This window comes from Lacerta agilis, chromosome 8, assembly GCF_009819535.1.
Source record: "Lacerta agilis isolate rLacAgi1 chromosome 8, rLacAgi1.pri, whole genome shotgun sequence".
NCBI lineage: Eukaryota > Metazoa > Chordata > Lepidosauria > Squamata > Lacertidae > Lacerta > Lacerta agilis.
Window position 1 is genome coordinate 32,541,059 of NC_046319.1, and position 27,265 is coordinate 32,568,323.

General features: G+C 41.5%; 1 protein-coding gene across 1 annotated transcript; it reads left to right on the plus strand.

Annotated features, from left to right (window-relative positions):
• Positions 1-2,610: 2,610 nt before the first annotated feature.
• MLYCD (malonyl-CoA decarboxylase) lies at positions 2,611-19,943 on the plus strand. The gene is made up of 5 exons (XM_033156823.1): positions 2,611-3,297; positions 12,147-12,259; positions 12,421-12,577; positions 15,133-15,282; positions 19,394-19,943. Exons 1-5 carry the CDS (start codon positions 2,704-2,706, stop codon positions 19,925-19,927), a joined length of 1,548 nt encoding a protein of 515 aa, XP_033012714.1. The 5' UTR covers positions 2,611-2,703; the 3' UTR covers positions 19,928-19,943.
• Positions 19,944-27,265: the final 7,322 nt, after the last annotated feature.

The window sequence follows — 27,265 nt, forward strand, 5'->3', positions numbered from 1 at the left end:
AGGTCTTTTGTAATAAAGGACTTTGATTTCCAAGGGGCTCCAGGTCATTTATCCTCTGAGAAGGCTAACGTTCAGACAGAACTTCACCCGCATTGTATCGAGCTGTTAATTTAACCGCTCTGCTGTTATGTTCCGAGGCAGGGAAATTGCAGATGACTGTGCCAAATTACTGAAGTATTCTGAAATCTGACTCCTGTGACCTGTGTTCCAGTGGAAATTAATTTGGTCCAGAATCTGCAAACAGAACTTTAACCTTTGGAAAGTTGGAGAACCTTTGGAAGGGGAAGTGGGGAAAGAGAGAGGGAAATGTCATCCAGCAATCAAAGACTGAATGCCATCAAGCTTTCCACCCTCCACCTCAGACCTTTCAAGATTGTAATTCTGCAGCTGGGCAGACCCAGGTTCAAATGCTTGACTAGCAACTGCAATAGCCCTGGAATGTGCAGCCCCATTCACGGATCCAGACCAGCTATGCTTGCTTTAGTTGATCACATTTTCAAGTCACAAAATTAGCACTGTGTATACTTATGGCAGACTGCTTCCAGGGTGATGGTGAGTTTTGTTGTGTGTCAAAGTTTCCTAATACAGTACAGTGCTGTCAACAAAGTTGCCAACAGACCTGGAACAAAAACCAGCCAGACATGCTCCTGTGCTCAGAAGCTATCTGGGAAACAATTATGTGGCAGAAGCTGGGCAGTGTCACTAGTTCTGCTGCTGGATTTGGTCTCAGGGGACGAGTGCTTCAGAGGAGAGGCTGCTCTTTTTTTAAGGCCACGATAGTTATGTTCTACCTCCACTGTTAGAGGCAGTGAATGCCAATTGCTGGGAATCACAAGTGGGTAGAGTTGTTGTTGTGTTCAGGTCCTGCTTTGGGTTTCCCATAGACATCTAGTTGGCCACTGTGGGGATGCTGAACTCAGTGGGCCAATGTCCTGATCCAGCATGCCTCTTATATTCTTAAGGGCAGGACAGCCAGACTCACCACTGACATAGGCTATAGATTTAAGAACATGTGCTTGAGATTGCTTTCCTCTCCTACCTCTCATTCCTTGCCTAGTATCCTTTTAGATTGTGAACCTAAGGGCAGGAAGTGTCTAGGAGCTTATTTCTTTCTGTAAACTGCCCATTACCACCTGATAATAGCCCTCTTCAAGTGTTTGCTGTAAACCTGTCATGGCCCATAAATCCAGCACCAATTCAGAGAGACAGGCCAAGTTCAGGGTCCTGAGCTGTTTGCTGGAGATCAGGAGACCAGAGTGTCTAAGTCTGTCAGATGGAAGCCCCCAGAAGAACCTCCCAGACCACTGATGCCTGTTCTCAGAGTGGCCAAAGTAATAAACTAAAAGAAGAAGAAAAAGCAGCCAATCGGCTTAGCCCTCTGTTATGTATTGAAGTTCTCACCCTAGGCCACTAGGGGTGTGTGTATATAGTTCATTCTGCTGCAGTTTTCACTCAGGTCCGCATATGCAAAAGAAGGATTGTAAAAGGACGTTCAGGGATTGGTTAACTGCGGAAAGTTGTTACTGTTGCTTTGTAGCTGAGTTCTATATAAGCAGGCTGCTGAGGCCTTCAGCTCAGTCCTGTTCCAGCCTGAGAATAAACAAGAGCTGTTTGGAAATCACTGTGTCGTCTGCTGTGTCCACCCATGACTTAACACCCTCCAAGGCCCAGGTCAAGTGTACCCAGATGTCCCCTCCCCTCTGCACAAGCCTGTCTGTGGGAAACCTGCAAGCAGGACCTGAGAAATCTTGCTTCCTGCAGTTTCTAGGAACTGATATTCAGAAACATTACTGTACCTGACTTTGGAGGCTCTGGCACAGCCATCATGGCTAGTAGCCACTGATAGCCTTATCTTCCATGAAGGTAGTATTGTGATGGTGACCATCACAATCTCTCAATGGCAGCAAATTCTATAGTTCACTTACATGCTGCATGAAGAAGCATTCTATTTTGTACGTCCTTCATTGGATGCCCTGGTGTTAAGTGAGAGGGAGAAAAACTTTTCTCTAGTCACTTTCTGCATGCCTTGCAGAGTTTTATAAACTTCTGTCACGACACTTCTAACTCTCCTTTTCTGCAGACTAAAAAGTCTTTGATAAATTTCAAAACTAGTTCAGGTCAAGCCTATTGAGGAAGCATTGCCCTTGCTCAGAATCAGCGTTGTTCATTCTTAGTGATGCTGCTCCACAGCCAGATGCAGTTGTCTGTGTGATGGCATCCTCTTTACAGTTTCATTTTCAATTCCTTACCTAATGACCTCTTGGAATTGACTTCATCTTTTTTTCCACAGTTGCTGCACACGGGGTATATAGGAGCTGCTTTCCAAATTTCCTAGGGAGGCACTAAATTAGGAAATCCTCTTTTGTACTTTCAGAATATTGTCTTGATTTTCTAGATCTATATCCCCTTTGGAGTTGAGGGCTAGGGATAGAATTAGGCGGTTCCACTCCCCCGCCCCACCTTTGCCACTTGCTGAGGCAAGTTCCGCCACACTCAGCACGGCTTACATATTTCCACCGCCCCTAGTCTGTTGCTATTGGCCGCGACAAGACATGGCGACCGCAGTGGTCCAATCCCCTTCTTTGTTTTTCTTCCGCCCCCTGAGAGTGCTAAGACGAAGGCCTCCCGCCCCATTGACTTGCCGGAGTATATACCGAATTTGGGATTCCGACAAACGAGGGAAAAGGTTCGCTGGGCTTTATAATGCGCCGCGCGGGGCCGTGCGTGGCATCGGCGCAGCACCAGCTCTTCCGCCACCTGGTTCTCCGCTCTTCCGGCAGACCGCGGCCTAGCGCCGTCGCCATGGCAACCGCAACCTTCCCAGGCCCGATGGCCATGGAGGAAGCTCTGAGCCGCGCCGTCCCGCCGCTGCCGCCTTACGAGACCCGGGAGAAAGTGGCCGCGCCAGCCGGGGCCGCCCTGGAGCAGCGCGGCGCGGAGTTCATGCGCTACTACCGCGCCCTGGAGAGCGGCAGGCCGAGGGCCGAGCTGCTGAGCCGCCTGGCCCGCGACTTCGGCGTCGAGCACGGCCGGGTGGCCGAAGTGAGCGGGAAGGTGGCCCGGCTGCTGCAACAGCAGCAGCAGCAGCAGCAGGAGGCGGCTGGGGGGAAAGGGGAGCACGAACCCGGCGCCCTCCTGCAGGCCGAGGACCGGCTCCGCCACTACCTCACGCCGCGCTACCGGGGCCTCTTCCAGCACCTCGGCAGGCAGGAGGGCGGCCTCCGCTTCCTGGTGGAGCTCCGCAGGGACCTGCTCGAAGCCCTGGCGGCCAGGGAGGCCGAAGGGCCGCATGTCAGGGTGAGCCCCGGGAGGGTTTTTCTTTTCTTTCCTTCAAATATGTGTGTGTAACTCAGAGGAGACCAGTGGAAAACTCAGGGACGCAAAACTTCAGTGTGTCTGTCTACTCTTGAATAAGGTTTAGTTTGTTGCAGCCCATATTTCGTACCGCCTAGTGTTAAAAATCTCGGAAGCTGCTTACAATGTATTCATTAATTGCTTTATTTACAATCCCGCCTTTCTCCCAGTGCAAGACCCAAGGCGCCTCCCAGCATTAATTTTAAACAGATTAAGTTAAAGCTATATTTAATTGAAACAACAGCAACACAGATATATCAGCAATATGTGGTCTGAAGGGAGGTTTGTTTGCATGTACAGTAATGGGGAAGGTAGACATCCTCCCCAGCTCCAACTCTTCTCCTTTAAAAACAGCCTTGCAGGCAGAAATTCATGGAAGTTTATCGTAATTATTATTATTTAAATGGCATATATCACTGTTTTATATGCTTGCACCCATGGTTCTTCAGTGTTTCAACTTTGGGGGTTGTATTTGTTATTTTTGAATATGTGTCTTATTTTTATTTAAATTGCTTCATAAACTTGTTTATTATAAGCCAGCCAGAGAACTTTTAGCTATTGGGATGGCGAATGTATACAACAGGCCTGTGAGGTTGGTAAGGCTGTCTTAATTTTTAAAAGTCATCTCAACCAGCAGCCATCAACATAATCTTGTGTCAAAGCCATAAGTTAATGATAAATTGTGTGAAGGACTCCGTCTCATCTGTGCTCCTTGTAAGTCAGTCTTTTTGGGCAACCCCAAATTTTAGTGCTGTAGAGGTAAAAACTGTTTATATCATTATGCCTTTGAATACCAGTTGCTGGAAATCAGCAAGTGGGGAGAGTCCTGTTTTGCTCAGGTCTTCTTGCAGGCTTCCCACAGGCATCTGGTTGGCCACTGTGAGAACAGGATCTATATGGGCCTTTGGTCTTATCCAGCAGGGTTTTCCTTGCATTTCCAACAACGGGTCAGTATTTAATTGAACAGCATAACTTTGAGTTAGGAGGTAAGGAATCAGTGGTGTAAAGGGAGGTGTTCTTGACAGCTTACATCTCCAGTCAGTTTTCCTCTGACTGAAGACTCAGTGTAGTCCAAAACTGCATACAGTATCTTTCTAGATTGCACATTCCCTAGTTTTTTTATAGCTCTATTTCTGTGCCACTGCAATCTGATACACTAAAATTTAGCAGGTGATGACCTTCCTGAAACTTCATGCCAAGAACATCGCCTGGTTTGCTTTTGTGGCAGGCTGCTGTTAAAAGTATGGAAGTGAGGCCTGCAGGAAGAGTGAACAGCCTGACAAGCTTTGGAAATGTCATGAAGCCTACCAGTTTGATCTGACTTTGGAGAGAGTTGGGTATAAGTGTTTTTCACCCCACTCTTTACTTTGTTGCCCTGGGAGTCTTTGCTCTCCATTTGAGTGAAGTTTAGAATCCATGATTGCATTTTATTCTGCTTGGGTGTTGTTGTTTTTAACTAGATCTGATGGGACATTCTATAAATGCAAATAAATGTGGTTAGTGAAGAGAAGGCTCCCCGTGACAGAAGTTCCCTTCCCAAAATGTTGAAGTTGATGAAGCTAGCATCAGGGTCAAAAGGCTCATGCCCACTTTCCCCTTCATCCCATAAGGTTTTAACACCTGAAGAGGACTATTACTACAACTTATCCTACCACAAAATATAAACTATGTTCTATTTCACATTTCCCAAAACCCCTCAGTCCTACCTCAATGCCTACTCTTGCACTTGATTTAGATCAGGGTTCTAAATCTTGTGGGGAGTCTACATGAGTACAGCAGGCTCCCTGCCACAGAAGTTCCCTTGCCAACATGTAGGAGGTAATGAAAGTGATGGCAGGGGTGAAGGGGATGAAGCCAACACGTTCACAGTCCCACAGTTGAAATCACTGAAGGAATGGGGTGGCAAGACTGAAGAGAACTATAGTGGGAAAAGTTTTTTTAAAAATTCAGGAGGGTGAGAATTTGACACATGTTTGTTCCTCATATGTATGGGATGTTAGACCAGGGTGAGATGGGGTAAATGGGGGCAGGTTCACTCATGCAATAAGTGTTTGTGGGGGGATGGAATGGTCACACAGTTGTGTGTGTACAAAGTCTGATACTCATATACAGCACTGGCAGACACGCTTACTAGGGCAAAGTTTGTGTGTTAAGTGCCAAGGTTCTGTTTTCAGCTGCTTCAGATCAGCACATGATGTGCTAATAATATGCTTGGCCTTGGCAACAAATGCTAACCAAAACGCAAGAGGTGCAATCCAACTATTTCTGCACTAGCCTTGATGTTAGGCAAGATGCATGACATATACTCTAGATTTTAAGAAGTTTGAGTCTGTTGAGAAAAAAATGTTTTCATAATACTTTTATACATGCCACTTCATACACCTGGACCAGTGTCTATATTTTTTTTTAAGATTCTGCTGCATATTGTACAGCTCATACTTGTAAGAAACAAGGTATTTATAATTACAAGTATTACATATCTAGTTCAGAGTGTAGGGAGAATGGTCAGAACGCAAGTCCTTCTTCACTGGTTTGTTCCAGCAGTGTCCTTTGGCAGTGGTAGGCTGGCAGCGAATGCTGATCCCCAGCCCCCTGGACGGAGACATTGAATAACACTACTGTTTAGTTCCATTATTGTACAGATGCTGCTGCTTTCTAAAATCTTGCTTCTTCTGCCCAGAAATTGGTACCCTTTTCCTGGACCTATATTTTTTTGGCTGCAGCTCCTCTGCTAACTAGTAGCCTTTCTAAAAGATGGCCCATCCACATAGATACAGTTTAGCAGGAGCAATCAGAAAGTTCCCAAAACGTCATTTTAAAATGACACAATGTGCTCTAGTTATATGGGGTTTTATATCTAGTTAATTCAGCACTACAAATTGGAAGCTCCAGAAGCCTTATCCTATAAACCTGCTTTAGTAACTTCAGTCTAAATAGCTTCCTGTAGAGTAGCAGTTCTGCCACATGTGTCAGGAGAACAGTTAATTCTTGTTGAAGATCCTGCTTTTGAGCCATCAAATGGCATTTTAACATATCTTGTTTAGCTTCTTACATGCCCATGCACTGATCAAGTGAGTCCTCTTGTGCTGCATTAGTATGCTGCAGCCAGGGCAGGGCAACAAATATTGGTGTAGTAGAGTCAGTGACTGCTGAGTTGGCCTATTGTGAGTTCTGGAATTTTCATACATAATCCCCGGAGCTGCTACAGCATCTTGTAGGATGAGGCCATCACCAGCAATAGTTTCCACACGTTCACAGCATTTATTTATCACCAGCAATAGTTTCCACACGTTCACAGCATTTATTTATTCTCTCCCTTAATGGCACTACTTCTATCCAATGCATGACTGAGTATATTGCAGTCATAAATAAGATTGTTTGGTCATCAAGATACAAGTGCTGTTGGAATATGACTGAATTATATGTTTTTAGACATGATTTGTAGTCCTCGATCTTGCTGGTCTTGCTAGTGTGACTGAGCCTGAGGTCATTGGAGCCATACTACTCATGATGAACAAATTGTCCTCAGCAGCAGTAGAACTGTAGCCTGTTCCTATAGCTCGGAGCATATAAGCAGAAATGTTGAATGTTGCATTATGTGAACAATGAATAGTGGAGTTTATATCGAGAGAGAATGCACATCCCTCAAAATATGGATAGATTTGTATTCAAGGGTAGTATTCTAAGGTTAAACAGTCACCAGGATCAAGAGCAATGGCCCAGAGAAAATGACTCTACTCCTTAGTGACTAGTTGCTAAGAAACAGTGAATGTCTTCCTGCTGAATTTGTGGAAGATGATAGATTCTTGTGACCTAGGTACAGCGCTTCTATTCAGGCATATCTACCAGCAAAAGTTCAACTGTACATTTTATGGTAAAAAGAATTTCCCTGAGAGTATAAAAAATGTCCTTTGGTAGCATGGAAGACCATCTATTTTTAAGTGCCAAGGAGATTTTGCTTTTCTTTCAAGGCATGATGTGCCCCAGAGCTCCTCTTTAAGTCTCATCGCCTATAAAGTTTTACACATCTCTGTAGTCAAAACAATAGTAAACCATGTGGACAGCGCAATAATATTGTTTCTAAAAATGGTCTTGATACCAGTATCTGACTAAGCAGTCAGACCTTTGCAAGTGAAACAGGGATTGTAGAAATTCTAGCTCAATATTTAAATAAGGTAAACAGTCAAGAGAAGATTTTGCTGTTATATATATTTCAATGAGGACAATAACTTTCAAAGTGCCCTTTGCAAGGAGTTAGCAGCTTGAAATTCTGATTTTATAAATTGCTCATTTAGGTTTACATGCATCATGGCAACCCTTGTGTGCTATTACATATCCATTATAGAAGCTGACATTTATTTATTTATTTATTTAGGTAATTTATATACTGCTCGATATTTCAAAGAAATCGCAAAGTGGTTTACATAATAAAAACATCAGAAATAAACACAGAAGCTACAATAAAAATGAACATTTTAAAGCACCACAAAACATATGGAGACCATATTAGCCACTAGTAGATTCAAAATACAGAAATATAACAGAAACAAGCAGCCCTGCACCAAATATAGAAGTTTGCATGTACTCTCAGTTCTGCTGCTATTATCTCCCTTTACCACAGGAACATCCAGATCCACAACTGCAACTTCACTAGTAGTCTTGCAAATGTTAATTTAGAGAAAAGGTAGTTAACTCCCAAGTAACTCAAATTAATGACAACCTGCATTACAATATTCTGAGTTTTTCTTAATGGAAGTTAGAAGAACTGCTTTAATTTTTATGCATTAAGTCAATGGTTCACAACTGATTGTTTCTCCATCATCTCCCTTCACCATTACCCCATCACCCCCAACCTAAATTGGGAAGGAAGGCTACTCTTTTGTTCTAATGAAGCTTCCTTGTGCTTGGTTCTAGGAGTTGGCAAATTATATTATATTGTCGCACATTAGAAATATGATCCTTGTACGCAGAAGGCTGTCTGCATATGACTGTACAAGAATCATTTGCATTGGTCCAGGAATCAGGATTAGGTAATCCAGAAAATATTAAATTGTGTATTAGGAAGTAGAAGCAGCATAAAGCAAAAAGTATTTCAGACTTTCTTCCCCAGTAATGAGCTATGCCTCGCTAGACGAAAAACTCACTAGACGAAAGGCATTCACTAGCGGAAGGCTGCCCCGCAAGACGAAAATGTCAATGGGGCTGCCTCACAAGACAATTTTTTTTTTTTTGGCGCGAAAACCTCCGTGCTCCATTGCCGCTTCGCTAGACAAAAAATTTGCTCTATGAAGACACTCGTAGAACGAATTATTTTCATCTAGCGGGGCACCACTGTATATAAGAAATACATTGACCATACTCATTAAATATGTTTCTTAGGTTTTTGGAAAGAACAATAATTTTCTGCCTCATAGGTGATGCTGTAGAAATTCTATCTGGATTCATGTCTTGCCATCTGAGCTAGACTTCTTGCGAAGAACAAGAATGTTAGTTCTGGAGGCATTAGGTTTTTCTGTTTCTCTTACTGATTTGGAGTTAGTAGACTCAGAACTGTAACAGGTTCTTCCTGATAATCATGAGTTTGTTTTGTCTGCAGCAGACATGCTGCTGAAGCTTTTCTGCTTTCTGTGGAATATTTTGGGGATTGTTGCCTTGACTTTTCCATTACAAGGCAAAGAGAATACTTCTGTTGGATTATAATAGGAATCCACAGGCCTTTTGAGTTTGTGGGCACATTTGGAATTTTGAGAGAGCATAGTGGTCACCCTCACAAAGTGACTGATGTGGCTTCTCTCTCCCATGCAAAACACCCATCTCACATTTCTTTCCTTGCCTTTCCCAGACAAAACAGCTGTTTTACAAAAAGCAAATTCTCCCTTTGCCAACCAACTTATCCTTTCTCATCTGTTTCTTTCTCCACAGTCAGCTATGCATACATGAACTCTTTTGCTCCTAGATGCTCTTCCTTTCCCCCATTAGCTATCTGCCTTGCAGTGAGGCACAGCTGCTACATTGTACTTCTTCTCTTTGGCATCAACTGTCCTGTTTCTAGTAGCTTCCAATTAGAATTGTTCACTTTGCTGATGGCATCCAATTAGGAGAAAGAACAGTTCTAACTGACTACCACCAACAGATATAACTATTATCTCTCCTCTTTTTCAAGTCTTTTAGCCAATCAGAATGGTAGGAGGGCAAAGCAAACCATTCATGGATTGGGGGAGGGAAATGAAACAGAAATTTGACTGTCACCATTATAATTTATAATTTGGCCTGGATGGAACTAAAAAGCTTGGTGGATGCTCTTGATAGGATTCTGAGGGCACCACCATTGGGACTGTGATGTTAAATTTATGTGATATTTAGGACACTCAGAACATAATTTGTATACAGAAAGGAAAGCACCAAACTTGATATTGCCAATTCTGAAAAGAGAGAGTTAACAGACATAATTAAAGGAAGTATCCGTCTTAATGTGGAACAGAGTAGTAAATTAAAGTTTAAACAAAATGTGTGTATCTGTGAAGCTATTAGAGCCAGGATATAAGATTGACTTTTGCTGCTCTGGTGTCTTTCGGGAGACAATAATTAATTTAACTTAATGCCATCGATGGATTACTGTAGAATGAAGTATGTCTATGGTGTATACTACTCAGAGCTAGTATACTAATCCAGTAGCAAATATAGTGTATAAAAGGATAATCTGTTGTTTTTGATGGGAAAGCTTTCATTTTGGGGTTTTGGAAGTAATTACCTTGGTCAAGTGAAAACTCTCTGATGTATTCCTTTAAGTACTTCATTTTTTATTCTTGTAAGAGCATTATGGCAGATGTCTGTGCTTTGCTGAGATTGTTCTGAGATCTCAGTTCATGAAACTGTGCTGTGCATTTTTCAATAAATCGTCAGGTAGGTGAAGATGTCCTGAGTATTTTGTAGCGGCAAACTACCTCATCAACCTAATGTCTCCTGCTGGTTGAATTGTTATTTTCTGTAACATGTCCCACTATATTTATTTGCTTAAACTGAGGTCTGTTTACTAAACAGTATTTTTATGGATTACCCCCTTCAACAATTTGCAGACACTTAACAAATACACCCTCATACATGGTTTCCGAGAATGTTAAACATTTGCTCTGTATAATAGCAATATTACCATTCAAAAAAGAAGGAATTGCTAGCTGTAAAATATTTCAAGAAGGATTGTTAGCTGTTCTCTGTTCATTACCAGCCTCAGGTCAGTCTCCACTCTTTTGTGTTTATTTTAAAATTTCTTAGTCTGTTCCCCCACTCCATCCCCAGTAAACCTGTTTTTAAGCATATACTTCATACAACACTTCATACAACTTTAAGCATATACTTCATACAATGCAGTGTTGGGAACGAAACTCTGGGGGATTCTTTGGAAAGCCAGTAACTGACTGCACTAGAAAATGCTCCCAAGGTCATTCTGAGTCTAGCCATAAATTGCAGCAAATTCAAGTACCAAGACAAGCAGGAGAGCTTTTTTACTATGCTTCCCAAGAGGTTGAGTTGCCTTGATGCTAAACCCTCAGCAGCTGATGTCCCTTTGGAGCAATGATGCTCCAGCTGACATTGCAAGGAGTGATAACTTGTGGCAGCTGTCACTTACTACACTGTTCATTGGTGGGTGCTTTTATTTCTATAAACAGACACTTTTGTATGGGTTTTTAAATGTTTTATTCAGTTTACATTCTGCACACCAGTTGAAAAACATCTTATTATGCTAGAGGACTTCCAAGGATGTCTGCCAAGGTCCCTCATGGTTTGACATGATTTCATCAGTGTGAACAGGACCACAGCTGCAGGGTCTCTTTATCTCCTTTCCACCAACCTCCTAGTCCACAAATGTGTGGAAGTAGGAGGCATAGTATTGCCTGATCCTCCATGCATTGGCCTTAAATGGTACAGCAGAGCTCATTATCAGCCATTGGCTAGGATGGGCTAGCAGACAGGCTACCTAAGCTGCACTTGAGAAATACTACTGCAGGGATCAAACATAGCTCCTTGCTTTATTTATACATACATAAATAAAAATGTTTTTTTTATATATAAATATAACTCCTTGCCTACTTTTTCTGTTTTTGGAAAGGCTCTTATCTAAAGTTAACACATAAGCTGGTGATTGCATCACATTTAATTATCTTTCTTCTATCATGTCCATCTGCCAGAATTCTCCGGGAAGTATATATACAGTAGGCTGTGAAAGACCATTCAATTTAATTCAGTTGAAAAAAGTGATTGCCAGCAGTGTTTCTGTCATCTGAGGTGAGGTGGGTAGTGACCAGATAAAGGACCTGCTCAATTAAAACACTCAATTTATGGAACCCCCCCAGCTTCCATCAAAGCTTGCATGGCACCCACAATATCAGGCACCAGGCAATGACCTCTCTGTTCTTAAATATTGAACTTTGGCCCCCTTTAATCTGCTACTTTAAAAATCTGTTGGTTATTGTTGTTGGATTTTTAAAATATTGACATGGGACTTTACTGTTCTCTTTTCTGCATAGAAATGCTTAAGCATAATAATGAAATAATACTTATTTGAGTGAAGACTAGTCATTATAATTTATATTGAATGTAATGGAAGACTAAGACTCTAGTCCTGTAGGCATTTACCTGGGAGCAAATCTCATTGAACTCAGTGGTGGTTTCATTTTGAATAAATGCCTATAGTTTAGTGCTGTAAGCAATCCACTTGGTTGTCATAAAACTATGTTGTTATGCTGCTTCTGCTGCTGAATTGATGAGATGGTTTCCTCTCTCTTTATTTTTAGGAAATGAATGGAGTGTTAAAGAACATGCTGTCAGAGTGGTTTTCCACAGGATTCCTAAATTTAGATCGAGTTACATGGCAGTCGCCTTGTGAGATTCTTCAAAAGATTAGCGAGTAAGTGCCAAGAATTGCTGGTGTCTTCTTCTTTAAAAGTTCAGTAAGTAATGTACACATGCAGGTTCAAGGTTGCATGACAAAATAAATCTAGGGGAGAGAGTAGATCTTTGTGAGTGTCTTCTCTCTGTGTTAAAATGTAATTGTTATTTCCCCCCCAGTAGTGAAGCTGTACATCCTGTTAGAAACTGGGTGGACATGAAACGACGTGTTGGATCTTACAGAAGGTGCTATTACTTTGCCCACTGTGCAATACCTGGCGAGCCGTTGGTTGTTCTGCATGTTGCACTTACAGACGAGATATCTAGCAGCATCCAGGTATAGTTGCTCGACTTAATTTGTGATTTTTTATTTTTTTTTGCACATTAATCATCAGGCTTTGAGCATGTGACTGAAATACTTCCAAGCAGATTCTTGGAAATAAAGTACCTAAACATAATCAAGCATAATGAACCCCCATAGGGCTAAGATGAGCTTTAAGAAAACTAGCAGCCTACTGTGAAACAGAACGTCTTACAACACATTACCAGAAGACAAAAATTCTTGCCTTCGGGAAAAAACCAAAGATCAGAAATTGGGAACTCCCAAGGCCATAAATTACAACACGTTTTGAATTATAAGTGCCTGGGAATGGCGATCCAGGCTTCAGGATCCAACAAAATCCATATAAATTCTACTGGGAGTGCTGGAGAAAGATCTGCAAACTGCATTCTCAAATTCTTTAGAACCAAAGGGGGGGGGGGTTATGTCAGCTCCTCTATAGATCCTTCTTGGGCCCGCCATTCACTTCCTTCACTCCCATCAAGAAAGTTCAATCTAAACTCCTCAGAGCCCTCCTGCAAGTCCCCAGATGCGTTTCAAACGCATGGGTCAGATTAGAAACAGGATTAATGAGAGTTGAGGCTTACATTAGCTTAACATCAATCTATAAATGGCTGACACTAAAATTGCACCCCCAAGGCATAGCCCCACTGATGCTTTGCGACCTGTTCCAGTCTGGCTGGCAGTTAGCAGTCCTGAACACTCCCCAGAGCCCTTTTGGATTTGGGCCTGCCTGGATCAAGCAAGATCTGAGGTCAGACAAAGAATTGTGGATTCTGAGAGACAGCAGAACTGCCTGAGGTCCCCTGATTTTAAAATCGCAGAAAATGAGAGATACGTTGCTGCCCCGGCAGCATATCTCTATTTTCTCGAATCTAGAAGCTCAAGAAGGGCCTTTACTCTTGCACGAAGTTCAGCGTTACCCTCGCCAGTTCTGGAAGGATCCTTTGGAAAAGTCCCATACGAGCAGAGGCTTTGTGCCTGCCCACTAGGGGAAGTAGGAAGCCCCAAACATTTATTTTTTAGATGCCCATTTTATGATGAGGTACGCAGAGACACCATTCCCCCCTATTGGAGAGGCTTGCTGACCTTCCAGATAAGCCTAAACTAAATGCCCTCATCTTAGGCAAAGATCAAAAGACAACCTGGACGGTCGCCAGATTCTCTGCGCAGATTTGCAGGTGCAGTCTATCCTCCTGGAACAAACTAGTCTGGAGGGAAAATAGATGAAGTGAGCCCCCAGGGTGATAGGGTCAATCTGTATGGTATCTCAAATTTTAAACTTTTAGGTTCTCACATGTCTATTTTATTTTATTTTAAGTCTTAAGCTGTATATTGTTTTAAATGCATAATTTACTTTTGTGAAAGCCGTCCTATATGTGCCCTTTGAGCTGGTTTATAACTGTAATAAACGAATGGAATGGAATGAATCAAGCAGTATTTTCTAACTGGAAACTTGTGATTGAAACATAACATTTCAAGTAATTCCATGAAAAAATTGCTTTGTGAGCATGTTAAGTAGCTCATTTATCTATAATAACCTCTGTTAATCATTTGTGATCAAGAAGAAGAAAAATATATAATTAATAATAATTGTTCATGCAGCTTCCATGCTTAGTTGCCTAGAGTGAGTTGTTGCTCTCTATTGATGACTAAGGAAGTGATTAGCCTGTCTTCATACTATTTCTTAGATGTCTCTTATTCCTTTATTTACTAATATTTTTGAAAGTTGTCAAACAGAGCAGCAAGTGCTTTTATGCATGTTATCTTTAGAAGTAAGATTTTCTTATGAAATTTCTTGGAACTGTCCAGAGATAATAACTATAATTAAGGAAGATTCATAGTTACATGTGGTGTCCAGATCGTCTGAACCAGAATTACAAAAGCAAGCTTAATGTAGATTTGCAAACTGATTTGAATTAAGGTTTATTTGTTAAAGCATTTTATATACTTCTCTTTGTCCTGTTGGGTTTCAGAGCAGTGTATGAAGTATGAATTGACAAACCATAGTTGAGGCTGTTGCTCTGCCTTCTGGAAGCCGCTTGAACATAATGTTGAGAGGGCTGAGTAAAAGCAAAACACAAACAAGCAAGCAAGCAGCTCTGAACTATGGTTAGTGCAAGCAGTGGTTTGGTGTGATGTTCAAATTCAGCCAGTGAAGCAGAGAATTAAATAGTTGTCATTTTAGCCCTGTAAAGTGTTAGGCATTAGGCTACTGCTCATACTTCACAAAAATATTACACTCTGTTGATGAAAATAGGAGACTTAAGCAAACGTTGACCACTGTCCTGAGACTTTTTTTTAGGCAAACAGAAGGGCTTGCACATGCCCAGTTGAGCACTGACATCTTGTGTTTTCCTATTATCAAGCCCTAATGCTGCACCATGAGCTGCTTGTTAAACTCTCAACATGACAGCTGAGTATGCAAAGCAAGTCATCTGGGGCACAGGATTTTGGCTTATGTAGGATTCATTGGATTATAGAATGTGAAATTGTTGAATTTTGATGGTGATTGCAGTTACTAATGTTACATATGGTTAATTTTTCTCTAGGCCATAGTGAAGGACATTCCCCCCTTAGAAGTTGAGGATCTGAACAAAATCACCACTGCAATTTTCTATTCAATCAGTTTGACTCAGCAGGGCCTGCAGGGTGTGGAGCTGGGGACGTACCTCATCAAGCGAGTTGTTAAGGAACTGCAGGTATGTGTGGAAAATTGCCACTTGGTTATAGTACTAGAATCTAATTTGTATTTATCTTCATTTCTTCTGGTGCACTTGTACTTGAAATGCAACGTATAGGAACACAGGAAACTTCCTTATGCATAGTCAAATCATTGATCCACCTTGCTCGGTATTGTCTGCATAGAATGGCAGCAATGTTCCAAGGTTCCAGGAAGAAATCCTTTGCAGCCTCTCCTAGAAATACCAGGGATTGAACCTTGCATGCAAATCATGTGCTCGACCACTGACCACCCTTTCCCCAAGGTAGTGGTGGGGACACTCTGGAATGCAAGCCAGGGACCACCCACTGGACCTTAAGAGTTTGGCCCACCAGGCTGTTTGGGAGTAAACCATGGCCCTGTTGGAAATTCGCAAGGAAGCTTAAAAGTATGCCCCCAAATTAGTGTGTAGTGTTCCCTCTACTTTTCCAGACTTCTTGATAATGAGATTCCTGTGTTCAGAGACTGGCTAGGTCAAATTCACATATTGGAAGAGCAGAGTGTGACTTTCCCTTCATCAAGTGTGTGAAATGAGGCATTCTGAAAGAGCCCCAACATGGTAGAATTGTGAAGATCATCTTCTGGAAACATTTTTTATTATGATAAAGTAACATTTGTTAACTTGCTACCCAGGTGTCCTGTCACAGAGAATCATTTATGTTATAGCTAATGAATTTGAAAATCTTACTATAATACTTTCACCTCATCTGTTAACTTAGGTTTCTGGAAATTACCACTCATAGTGGGTTTGGGATTGTTCACTTGGGTTAAAGTCCACGGTTTTTGTGTGAACACTGTATGCTTTAAACTTAGTTTAAGGCAGATGCTTCGGAATTTGTCTTAAGAGCGCAGCTTACTCATTTAAATACCAAACTGAATTACTTGGTACTGCTCCATTTGTTGGGGTTCATTCTCATAGATACTAATGTGTTGTAATACATTTCTCATGGATGGATGTGAAATATCCTTTGGGGAATAAACAATGCAGGGAAAATAAGATATATCATTATTTGCTTTGTTTTCTCTCATCTATTTGATTAATTCCAAATCACTTAATTTCAAGCTTCTGTAACTTTTAATTTCCCAAGAAAAAGAGCATGTTAAATTATTGCCATCATGGCTATGTCAGAATGTGAAGTGACATACTTTGAAGTTTGAACTGGAGTGGTGGAAATTTTAACCATTTTAACCCTGAGATGTTTGTGAACTTCAGTAACTGTGGGTTAGTTTAAGAGGAGAAACAAGAATAGCTGGGGCAGTTCTGTCACTAAAAGGGCATGAGTGCAAATAGAATTGTGTGTAAAACAAATCACAACAAACACTTTTCTAAATTAATTTTTGTATTTTGCCAGGGACTCTGACAAAGTAGTGTAAAACTGTAGAGCTCTCTTAGCATCAGCAAATAGACTGGTGCTACTTTAGCTCAGTAAGAGCTAAGCAAGGGATAAGTGTCTTACCAAGGAAATCTTGATCTTCTTCAATTACTCTTGTTTCTTAAGGCAGCTCATCCCTTTATTTGATATTTGCATATGTGGGTACATGGCAGGAAACCCACACCAAGCTTTCTTAGACAGCAGAAAATAATGTAACTTGAAAGTTTAATACTTTACACAAAACCGCAGCCTAAGTATTTTGAAAATGTAATGTTAGAAAAAAGAAAACTCGCTATTCAAGTTTCAAGAAAGCTTGAGGAAAGTAAGTACAGAAAAAGGAAACATGTTCCTTTGCACACAGCTTCTTGTTGTGGTTAATTTGTAGCACGTAAACAGTCTCTAGATATATGATCATTATGAGATATTTAATCATTTTCCTGCAACCTTTGATGTGCCCCAGGTTAACCACAATGGGCATCTTATCTAAGTTGCAAAAGGAACAGGGTTACCTAAGATGCTGCACTTTTAAAAAACTAGGCCATTCTCCAGTAAAAATTATTCAGTCCTTTATCCATGTTTGCCTTCACTTTAACCCAGTGTGACACTTCTGTCTGTAAATGCCACTGTAGCCTCAGAAACTGCATCTCAGCTGCCACTCTTCATAAAGGTAGTTGCAAACATCACCTATTAACATGTCATGCTACTAGATCACAAACAGTGCCCAGGATTGGGAGCGTGCAGTCATTCTAGTAAATATTTTTTTGCGTGACAGCAGGCCACAGATTTTGATTTCTGTTTCCTTTCCCAGGTATCAGCAGGAATTAGCTTTAAAACTTTGCAATGCATCTGATAAAATGGGTTCTATCGGATGAAAGCTTATGCTGCAATAAATTTTAGGCTGTAAGCATGTCATAAGACTATATGTGTTAAATCTTTGCAATGTGCAAGATAGGACCAACAAACCAAGCTTATTTTAAAGAGGAGTTATTCTGTCTGGTGAGGCTGTTGGCAATGACTACTTTAATCTGTAATAGTCAGGATAAAGATGGTGGCATTGCTTTCTTTTTTCCCTTCCCTTGGCTAATGCAGTTCAGTGTTGTTTTAGATGAGTCACTGATAATAGAAAGGAATCTGCAACCTTCTACAGAAGCAGCAACAAAATAAACCCAGCATCTACTTCTTAATGGAGTGTGGGTTTCTGACAAGGAAATAAACATTAACGGATCTCTACTAGCAACCCTGGAAAGTAGCACATCAATTTAGCAGCAGCATAAATGGCCATGCTTTACTGCATCTATTTATTATTTTCTTCAGGAACTGGCCACATAAGATAAGCTTCTAAACTCAGCCATTCATCAGATATGAGATACTACAAAAACTGGGTCATTTTGCCAATTTGTCTTGTTATTTCTTAAAATAAAAGAAGCACATGATTGCGTTTCTTATCCCTCCCCCCCCCATTCCAAATAGACTCTGCCTTAATAAATTATGCTGAGGTTTACTCTTTTTTTGTTTGTAAACAAAAGAAATGCTATTTAAAAAATACATCAAGTTCTACATATAGGAGAGTGTTGTTGCACTTACGTCCTGCCTGTGGGCTTCCTATAGCCACTGTGGAGGCAAAATGCTGAAATAGATTGGTCGGACCCAGCAGTGCTCTTACAATAATAGAATCATAGAATTGTACAGTTGATCCAGAGCTTTCCCATTTCACCCATGTGGACTATGCTGTTCAAATAAATAATGTACTCTGTTCAGGTTAGGGGCACCTGAATTTTTAGCTACAAGCTTTGTTGTTATGGAAATAAGAATGCCTTACTTTCTTGTCCAGACTCTTTATTCTAAAAGATGGCTTCAAGTCTCTTAACTCCTACCTCTAACTACCAGTCACTTGGTATATGTTAAACTCAGAGTTTGTTTATTTATTTAACTCTTATTTTGTGTGAGAGAGACAGAGGGGAGGGAGGCATATTGGTGCAATTCCCTCAAACTGAAGATTCCTTTCCTCGTTGACTGCTACTCTGAATTCCCCACAGTTAAACTTAGTCTGATGAATGGAGACATTCTGTCTCTCCAGAGGATGGTGTGTTTGGGGGTGTACTGTCGTAGCTGTCCTGTTGCTAAACAGATTTAAACTGTGGATAAGATAAATATTTTTGTTCACCAAGCAGTTTGGCATCATCTGAGTTTTTCAGGAGCCTGAGAAGTGGTTGCTTATCTCACATACTTGGAGCGGCATCTAATAGTTGTTAGAGAATGGCTGATCAAGCCTTTATGGTATGGAAACTACTCTGCTGGGAGCTTAATTTACTACCTCAGTCTTGGGATCTTGAGAACTTGATATGTTGGGCAGAGGATATTTATTTCATTAGACAGAAATGAGAGATGAGGGATTTGTATCTTAAATGTTTTCCCACCTCGGTAGGTATGTTTTTCAACTGTGTTCTGAAATGGTTCTAAAAGGATATTAAACTCACATAACCAGCATGCTCTTGACTTAAGGTCCCATTCTGCTCGTTTCTGAAGGTGATCTGGTCTCAGATCTGTTTCCTTTGCTGATTCTAAGAATTGATTTGGCCAATTTCTGGGAAAACATAGTATGTGTTCTTGCTATTAGAGTCCTTATCCTACTGAGCTAATAATAATAATAATAATAATAATAATAATAATAATAATAATAATAATAAATGCTTTTCTTTATAAACTGAAAAACTGCAGGTGGAATTTCCTCAGATCAAAGTCTTCTCTACTCTGTCTCCCATTCCGGGATTCACCAAATGGTTCCTGGGCCTTCTTTCTTCACAGTCCAAGGAGACAGACAGATGTGATCCTTTCACAGATCCTGAATATCAAGAAATATCTGAGATCACAGGAGACCCTGCTGTTGAAATTCTAAAACGCCTCTTAGCAAACAATGAGTGGGTGAGGTCGGAAAGACTGGTCCGAGCTTTACAGCAACCACTTATGAGACTGTGTGCCTGGTATCTGTATGGAGAGAAGCACCGTGGCTATGCCCTTAACCCTGTGGCAAACTTCCATCTTCAGAACGGTGCAGTGTTATGGCGTTTGAACTGGATGGCCGACACAAGCCCCCGTGGCATCACTGCCTCTTGCGGAATGATGGTCAACTATCGCTATTTTTTGGAGGACACTATGAGTAACAGTGCTGCATATCTTGGAACTAAACAGATTAAAGCCTCAGAGCAGGTTCTATCCTTAGTAACTCAGTTTCAGCAGAACAGCAAACTTTAAATAAATGAAGCAGCTTGAAAAACAACAACAAATGCCTGTTTAATTAAATGAGAGTCTTGTGGTGTTTGTATATAAAAGGAATGTTGCTGATAAAACCAGCAGACACTGTCCCTAATCTCATCAAGGATTCAGTATTGAACTGCCAGGCCATTCTTGTTGCATTGACATGCTTTGCCAGAGAGGAAGAGCACATTTATGTTCTGGATGATACTTCCTGCAAACTGAAAAAGCTGGGTAAACTATACTTAGTGAAATGGCAAGCCAGTGGTGACTCCTATGAACTGTGTGTTGTCCCTAGCCTTGCTCACCAAATCAATAGCCTTGTTTAATCCACATCTTCAAAAGAGTTGCTGAACACCTGAGTGCTCTGACACATTAAAGGGAGAGGGAGATCAATACCAGAGTTACTAGATAAAAGGGACAAGTAAGGGAAGACTTTTTGTCCAAGTGCACAAACAAAACAGCATCTCAGAGCACTACTCTGAGATGTTTGTTTTACACACCCTTCCCTTCTGTTCTGTGCTAAACTCTTTGATCAGGCTATCCATGTTGGCATGGCACAGAATGGCACCACTTGAGTTATAGCTTTGCTAGGTTGGAGCGTGGAAACATCTTGGTGTGTGTGTGTGTTTGTGTATTTTGGCTCCTCTACTCAAGTGCTCTCCAGATAACAAGTGTATGGAATGAAGTGTCTGCAGCTTTTCAGTAGTTATGATTTCACAAGAGTTCAAATATTGAAGAGAGAAAAGTAAGTTGTAATGTGTTTTATGACGTTTACAGACTTGTTTTCAATATAAATGATATTTTTAAATTTGCATAATTATTTATTTATTAATCTGAAATGTTCTACATTAAAATAAGGTTTTGCCATGAAAACAGGCCCTCTCTGTTTTTCATGTGGTGCACCTACTTTAGCTAAGTTTTTAACAGAAGTTGATTCTGTTGTACGGATCCTTGCTACCCTGCAGTTTAGAAGACATGATGGAGAAGGGAGAGCCTGGAATCTGTGTCTCAGAACATGAAGCTTCCATTTTGAAATGGGCACGTTATATTTGGAAATGTGTGGCCTTTGATTTAGCTGACATACAAACAAGCTTCTGAAATTATGCCTCAGCTGAATGATTTTTCCAGGTCATGCTAGACCTCCATATTTCCCATGACATCCAGGCCCCAGGCTCCCTTGCTTTACTGCAGTCTTTTTTACAGTGCACATCTGCCTTGCACTTTACCCCTCTTTCCTCAGTTCTGGGCAGTCACCCTTACCTTCATTTTTCAAGCCACTGCCTTCTCACTCATTTTAGACACACAGAGGCCTGGTTTACACATAATGCTGAGCTTACTGTGTATTGAACTATGGTGTTTTAAACCATGTTTTGTTTGATCATCTGACGCCATGGTTTATTGTTGGCTCACAAACATTGGTTTGCTTTAACCCAAGCTTGGTGCTGTGAATGAAAACAACACCCTTAACCATGGTTTGCTAGCCACACCAAACACTCGCCAGGCTATGAAAGAATGAGGCAAGAATAGCTATGAAGCAAACCACAATTTGGAGAAAAAAGCTATAGTTTGATGGGGGGGGGCACAACTCATAGTTTATTAAGTGGTAGTTGCCATGGCTTAACTTTATGTATATATGCACAGATCCTTCTCTCCCTCTTTGCTAGGTGTGCTTTCTCGCTTCTTGTCTGCACTTTTTGTTCATTGTTCTTTTGCTGAAATTCACTTTGAGTTGTTAATACAGTGGTACCTCGGGTTGCGCACTCAATTCGTTCCAGGGTGCCGTTCGCACCCCGAACAGTGTGCAACCCAGGCGGTGCGATATTGCGCTTCTGCACATGCACGAACTGCGCAGACTGCTTCTGCACATGCACGGACATGCGCAGAAGTGTCCACGTTCCGTGTTGCACTTCCGGGTTAGCGGAGTACGCAACCCGAACGTACGCAACCCAGAGCGTGCGCAAACTGGGGTATGACTGTATGTTCCTAGTTCTGTAGTGACACAAAGCTGTTCAAACTGATTTTACCCCACTAGTGAGTTCTAGGTCCAAACCACAGGACACACATGTTCATAAAGCTGGTGGCGATCCCCAAGGCTCATCTAGTTGGAACACCTTGGACAAACTCCACCCCCCCTTTCTTTTCCCCTCATTTTTGGCAGTCACGCCAATACTTCAGCTTGGGCCAGTTGCTGCTTGTCACTGATAACAATTTCAACACCTTTATGCCCCTTTGCTCTATATGTGGAGAAGGCCAATGAGGTCTTCTAGTCTCTGAGCAGTTTGACCTTAACATCCATTATCATTGACATGCCACAATAGATAAATGCCTGCTGACTGAATCTCCAAGGCAGATGGCAATTCCCACCATCCCTAATCACTGACCATGTTGATTGGGAACTTTTTAGCCCCCTGCTCTTAAGAGAATACAAATAAAACCTGGAAGGAAAAAGTCCCCTTGTGGAGTGCTGCTCTGCAGGGCTCTGCTCTTTTCTACTCTGCTTGTCTCCCTGCTCTTTCTATTCACTGCTTCAATTAAGTCACCATAACGTACCTACTGAGAATGCTCAGGATTAACTGATGTATTTTGTAGCCGCCCCCCTTAAATCTTTTTTGTTCCTTTTCCTTAAATTTGTTTTGTTCTTTGAACCTTGCGCTTCCCCAAGTCTCCTGATGCCTACCTCCTATGCATGGATAATGGCGTTTTGGTTGCCTAACCATCCACACTTGGAGAATTGAGTTGGACATTGGTATATATTCTAGGTCAGTTGCCTCATTCTTGTGTGTGTTGATAAAAACAGCTGCTCTTAAGAACCTTCTAGTGAGCATCTCAATGGAATGATAAGAAGAGGAGAAGGAGTTTGGACTTGATATCCCACCTTTCACTCCCCTTAAGGAGTCTCAAAGCAGCTAACAATTTCATTTCCCTTCCTCCCCCACAGCAAACACTCTGTGAGGTGAGTGAGGCTGAGAGACTTCAGAGAAGTGTGACTAGCCCAAGGGCACCTAGCAGCTGCATGTGGAGGAGCGGGGAAGTGAACCCGGTTCACCAGATTACAAATCCACCGCTCTTAACCACTACACCATGCTGGCTCCCTCGGAGAGTTTGCATTCTGTATATATTACCCATAGCACAAAGTCAGTTTTACCCAGCATCTGGCCCGGCAGTGGCAGGGAACCTTTGCTATAAACCTTTCTTTTCCTCCAAAAGTATATAATTGCAATCCAGAGCTATGTCACATAGCTAGCAGGCATGCAGCATTCCATCAACAAATCAAAAGAAACTATCCAGATACCAGTTAAAAACCTTACCAGCAGCTCCTGATGGAGAATGAAAGTGTATCTGGGGAGAATTGTTAAAGGGAAATTAAGTGAGTCCCTTTGCTCAACTTGGAGAGTAATCTTGAAGGCTATGCCAGAATACAGTATTTTACATGCCAACATAGCACTTTGTCAGCACCTGAAAGTCTTTTCTCTCAGCCACTGGATAAAAAGAAAATACTGCAAAGTTTCGGAACAGAACTGTAGCTCTCCCTTCTTTTTAAACTCCTTAATCAGAAGCGTTGGAAGCAATGGAAGACCTGAAGCTGCCAATTAATACTTAGGGCTGTTGACCAGTTAAAGAACTTAGTTGTCTAAATGCCTGCCTCTTGACTTGAATTAAATTGTAGAGCCTCAATATAGTTGCCTTATTGAGAAAAGGAAATAAGTGGTAAACAATACCACAGTACTAATCATTTGAAGGAAGGGGGCCGCAGATAACTTTCTTTTCATTTTTCTGTCACAAACCATTATCGAGAGCACAAGAGTGTAATTCCTTCATGCTGACATCAATGGACAGGGGTAGGAACAACTGCTTAGCTAGCATGTGTATCTGTTCCCTTCAATATCATGATTCTTTTGGTTAAAATATTTGCAGTGGGTAACAGCTACCATAAATGACCCCCGCTGAGCCTTTAGATCTTGCTTCCTACTGTCCTTGTAATCACCAATGGAGCTGCTTCATTGCACTTCGCTGTTGTAGAACAGTTACTTGACAAAATCAACATACTCTCTCTGGGCCCTATTAAATATGTCTTTGCAGTGGACGGTTGCTGAATTAAATTCCTTGCAAACTTTGTAAAATGCAGGTTGCTGTGTTCCTGCTGGGTTGTCTGCATGTGTAGAGATTGTCTGGTGGTTGAATTTATTCACTTGAAAGGTTTATAACCCACCCTTCTTTGTAAGTGATCTCATGTCTTTGCCGTAAGTGGAGCCAAAGTGGAAAAACTAGTGCAGCAACATCTGGACGGCAGAAATTTCTGACCATTGGTCGTACTGGCTGAGGCTGATAGGACTTGGAAGTCCAGCAACATTTTGAGGGGCACAACTTCCCCCACCCTGGCCTAGAATATCTGCTCCCAGTGTTAAGTATGATATATAATTGCCATGGAGGTAAATTCCTTGTCTTTAAAGCTCAGTTTAACAGCTGCTTTACAGCTTTTTGATATGTTACAAAGTGCTCAGGCTGCAAATAGATGGATTTTTACAAGATCAATACTTGTATTTGAGAAGGTTTTTTAAAAAATCTATTCAGAGCTTCAAATGAAATTATAGGCTTTACAAGTTCTCAGCTACGTTTTCTCCAACATGAATGCAAACTAAATCTGTAATTATTTGACTGACGTAGTCTTCTATCCAAGAACTGACCTATCTGAAACCTGCTTAGTTTTAATAATGTAAGTCCATTCTCTGGACCCACGTATAGAATTCTGCAACACCAAATTCCCTACCTATCATTGTTTCAATTCTCATATTCTAGGGCAATGGGGGGGGGATGAGCCATGTATCAAATGAACCTCTCACTGTGTGTGTACTTTGAACATGTGTGGAGAACCAGGTGTTGATGAAGTACAACTCACTTCTGCCCCAGCAAGCCTGGCCAATAGCCAGGGATGTTGGGAGTTGTAGTTCAGCAACACCTGGAGGACCAGAAGTTCCCCACACCTGAGATTCTTCAAAATCGCAGAGAACCGCCTTCTCTACACCAGATACCTGATATCCTTTATAAAATTTGGAGATACCAGGATCAAAGTTTGAGCTTTCTATAGACAAAGCGTATACTTTACCACTGAGATATCTGTTGATTGTTAACTAACTAAAAGTAGTCAAAACAAAAAAATAAAAATAAAAAATAAAAAATAAATCATTCCAGTAGCACCTTAGAGACCAACTAAGTTTGTTCTTGGTATGAGCTTTTGTGTGCATGCACACTTCTTCAGATACACTGAAACAGAAGTCACCAGACCCTTATATATAGTGAGAGAGTGGGGAGTGGTATTACTCAGAAGGGCACTGTTGGCATTTGATGGCATACACAATATTAGAAGATGAGCAGTTAAATAGTCCTGAGATGGTATGTTTGATGTTGTTGGGGCCAGTAATGGTGTTGTCCGGGTGTATGTGGCAGCAAAGTTGGCATCTGGGTTTATTGCAGGCTCTGGTACCAGTGTCCATGTTAAGTACTGTTGTTGTATTATTGTGGGTGAGGAGTTGTTTAAGATTGGGTGGCTGTCCGTAGGCGATGAAAGGTGTTCCTCCCAGAGCTTGAGAAAGAGAACTGTCATTGTCTAGGAGAAGTTGTAGATCTCTGATGATTTGTTGTACTGTTTTAACTAAAAGTAGTTAAAGAAGGGATTTTACAAACTGGTGATGACAAACTAAACATTGAATGAAGCTTTCACTGTGTTTGGGTGCTCTAATCCCCCAGGTGAATAGAATGCAGGAGCTCTGCCCACCCTCGTTTCCCTCCCCAACCTGAGGACAGTATTCTTCAGTTTGGAGATTATAGTACTCACATAGGTTCCCCAACTGATTTCAAACCTTGGAAGAGCAGAATTCTAAATTTGGTAGAGTGCCTCTACGAGTAAAATAGGCTCCCTGCTTCAGAAGTTATTCCTTTAATTTATGGAGGGGGATAAGGATGGTAATAGTGGATGGGTGAAACTGGTACACTCATCCCTGCTCTCTCTCATCCCATGAGGGATTAGATTGCCTCAACAGGCCTATTGTCTCTGCACCTCCAACTGCACCTTTACAAGAGAATCCTATAAGAAGGGTATCGCTGGATCATGCCAAAGGGCCATCTAGTCCTTTGTCATAGTGGCCAACCAGATGACAGTGGGAAGCCCACAAACAGAATTTGAGTGAATCCGTACTCTCCACCTCCCAATTCCCAGCAACTGGTTATAAGAGTTGTTTATCCATGTTAAATCATTGTAAGTGTCATGCTGGATCAGGCCAAACACCCAACTTAATTGAGTGTTCTGTTCTCACAGTGGCCAACTGGTTGCCTGTGGGATGTCCACCAACAGGACACGAGCAGAACAGTCCACTCACATTTCCTTAGCAACTGGTATTCAGAAGCATGACTAGTAACCATTGATAGCCTTACCCTCCAATGATTTTTTAAAAATTCCTCTTAAAGCCATCTAATGTTGGCAGCCATCACGTCTCATGGTTGCAAAATTCTGTAGTTTATGCGCTGTGTAAAATAGGTGTCCCCCCCCCATCCACTTTTAGTCTGTCCTGATTCATTATCTGCACCTCCCAAGGTTGCATATGGCGGTAACATTTACATGCTGGCCTTGTAACTGTCGCTGTCAAAATAATGTTTTTAGATGGGTGTCCCTAAAATGCTGCTGCTCATCCAGGAGTAAAATTACATCGGACGTGGCTGTAGGACATGACACATCTGTCTGTAAATGTGCACCTTTCTTTGTTCGCTCTCTTTTTTTCTTCCCCACGCTGGTCCCATGGCCTTCCTGCCAAGGTATAACAACACTCTTTAGCTTTCAAGGTGAATTGTAGCACTGTTTGCAAAGGTGACTGTTGCTGTGAACAAAGAGCTTTTATTCGTGGTGCAAAAATTTCTCACGTTTGAGAGGTTGTTCTGCTTGAAGTAAAACACTCCTCCCCACCTTGAAAGCCAAGGTATACTCTTTATTTTTTTTAAAGTCGCATTATGGGCTTATAAAGTATTCCTTCTGATGCCTGGGCTAAGCTTGAGTTTGTGAAAGGTGAGCTTCCAGTGTAAAGAAAATGGAAAAGCAGCTTGTAAATTGAATATTTGTCAATCACGACCCCAAACCAGCATAAAAGTGAGGTTTAGCTCAACTGGGTAGAAATGAATAGTGCACCTGTATCTTACAGGAATCTTCTGCCCTTCGTATGCCAGCTTTGCCCTCCAATCCTTCTCTTCCCCCCCCCTCCCCCTGACTTTTTTTTTTGCCAGCCTTCTGTTGTTTTATGCTTTGGAAAGCATAGAGTTTTATGCTCTAGGTTAGCTCAGCTCTAGGTA

Excerpts from the sequence above, each read along its gene's own strand:
- MLYCD (XM_033156823.1), top strand. The coding sequence starts at position 2,704 with ATGCGCCGCGCGGGGCCGTGCGTGGCATCGGCGCAGCACCAGCTCTTC. Across the intron at positions 3,298-12,146 it reads CCGAAGGGCCGCATGTCAGG|GAAATGAATGGAGTGTTAAA; the intron begins GTGAGCCCCGGG and ends CTTTATTTTTAG. Across the intron at positions 15,283-19,393 it reads GAGTTGTTAAGGAACTGCAG|GTGGAATTTCCTCAGATCAA; the intron begins GTATGTGTGGAA and ends GAAAAACTGCAG.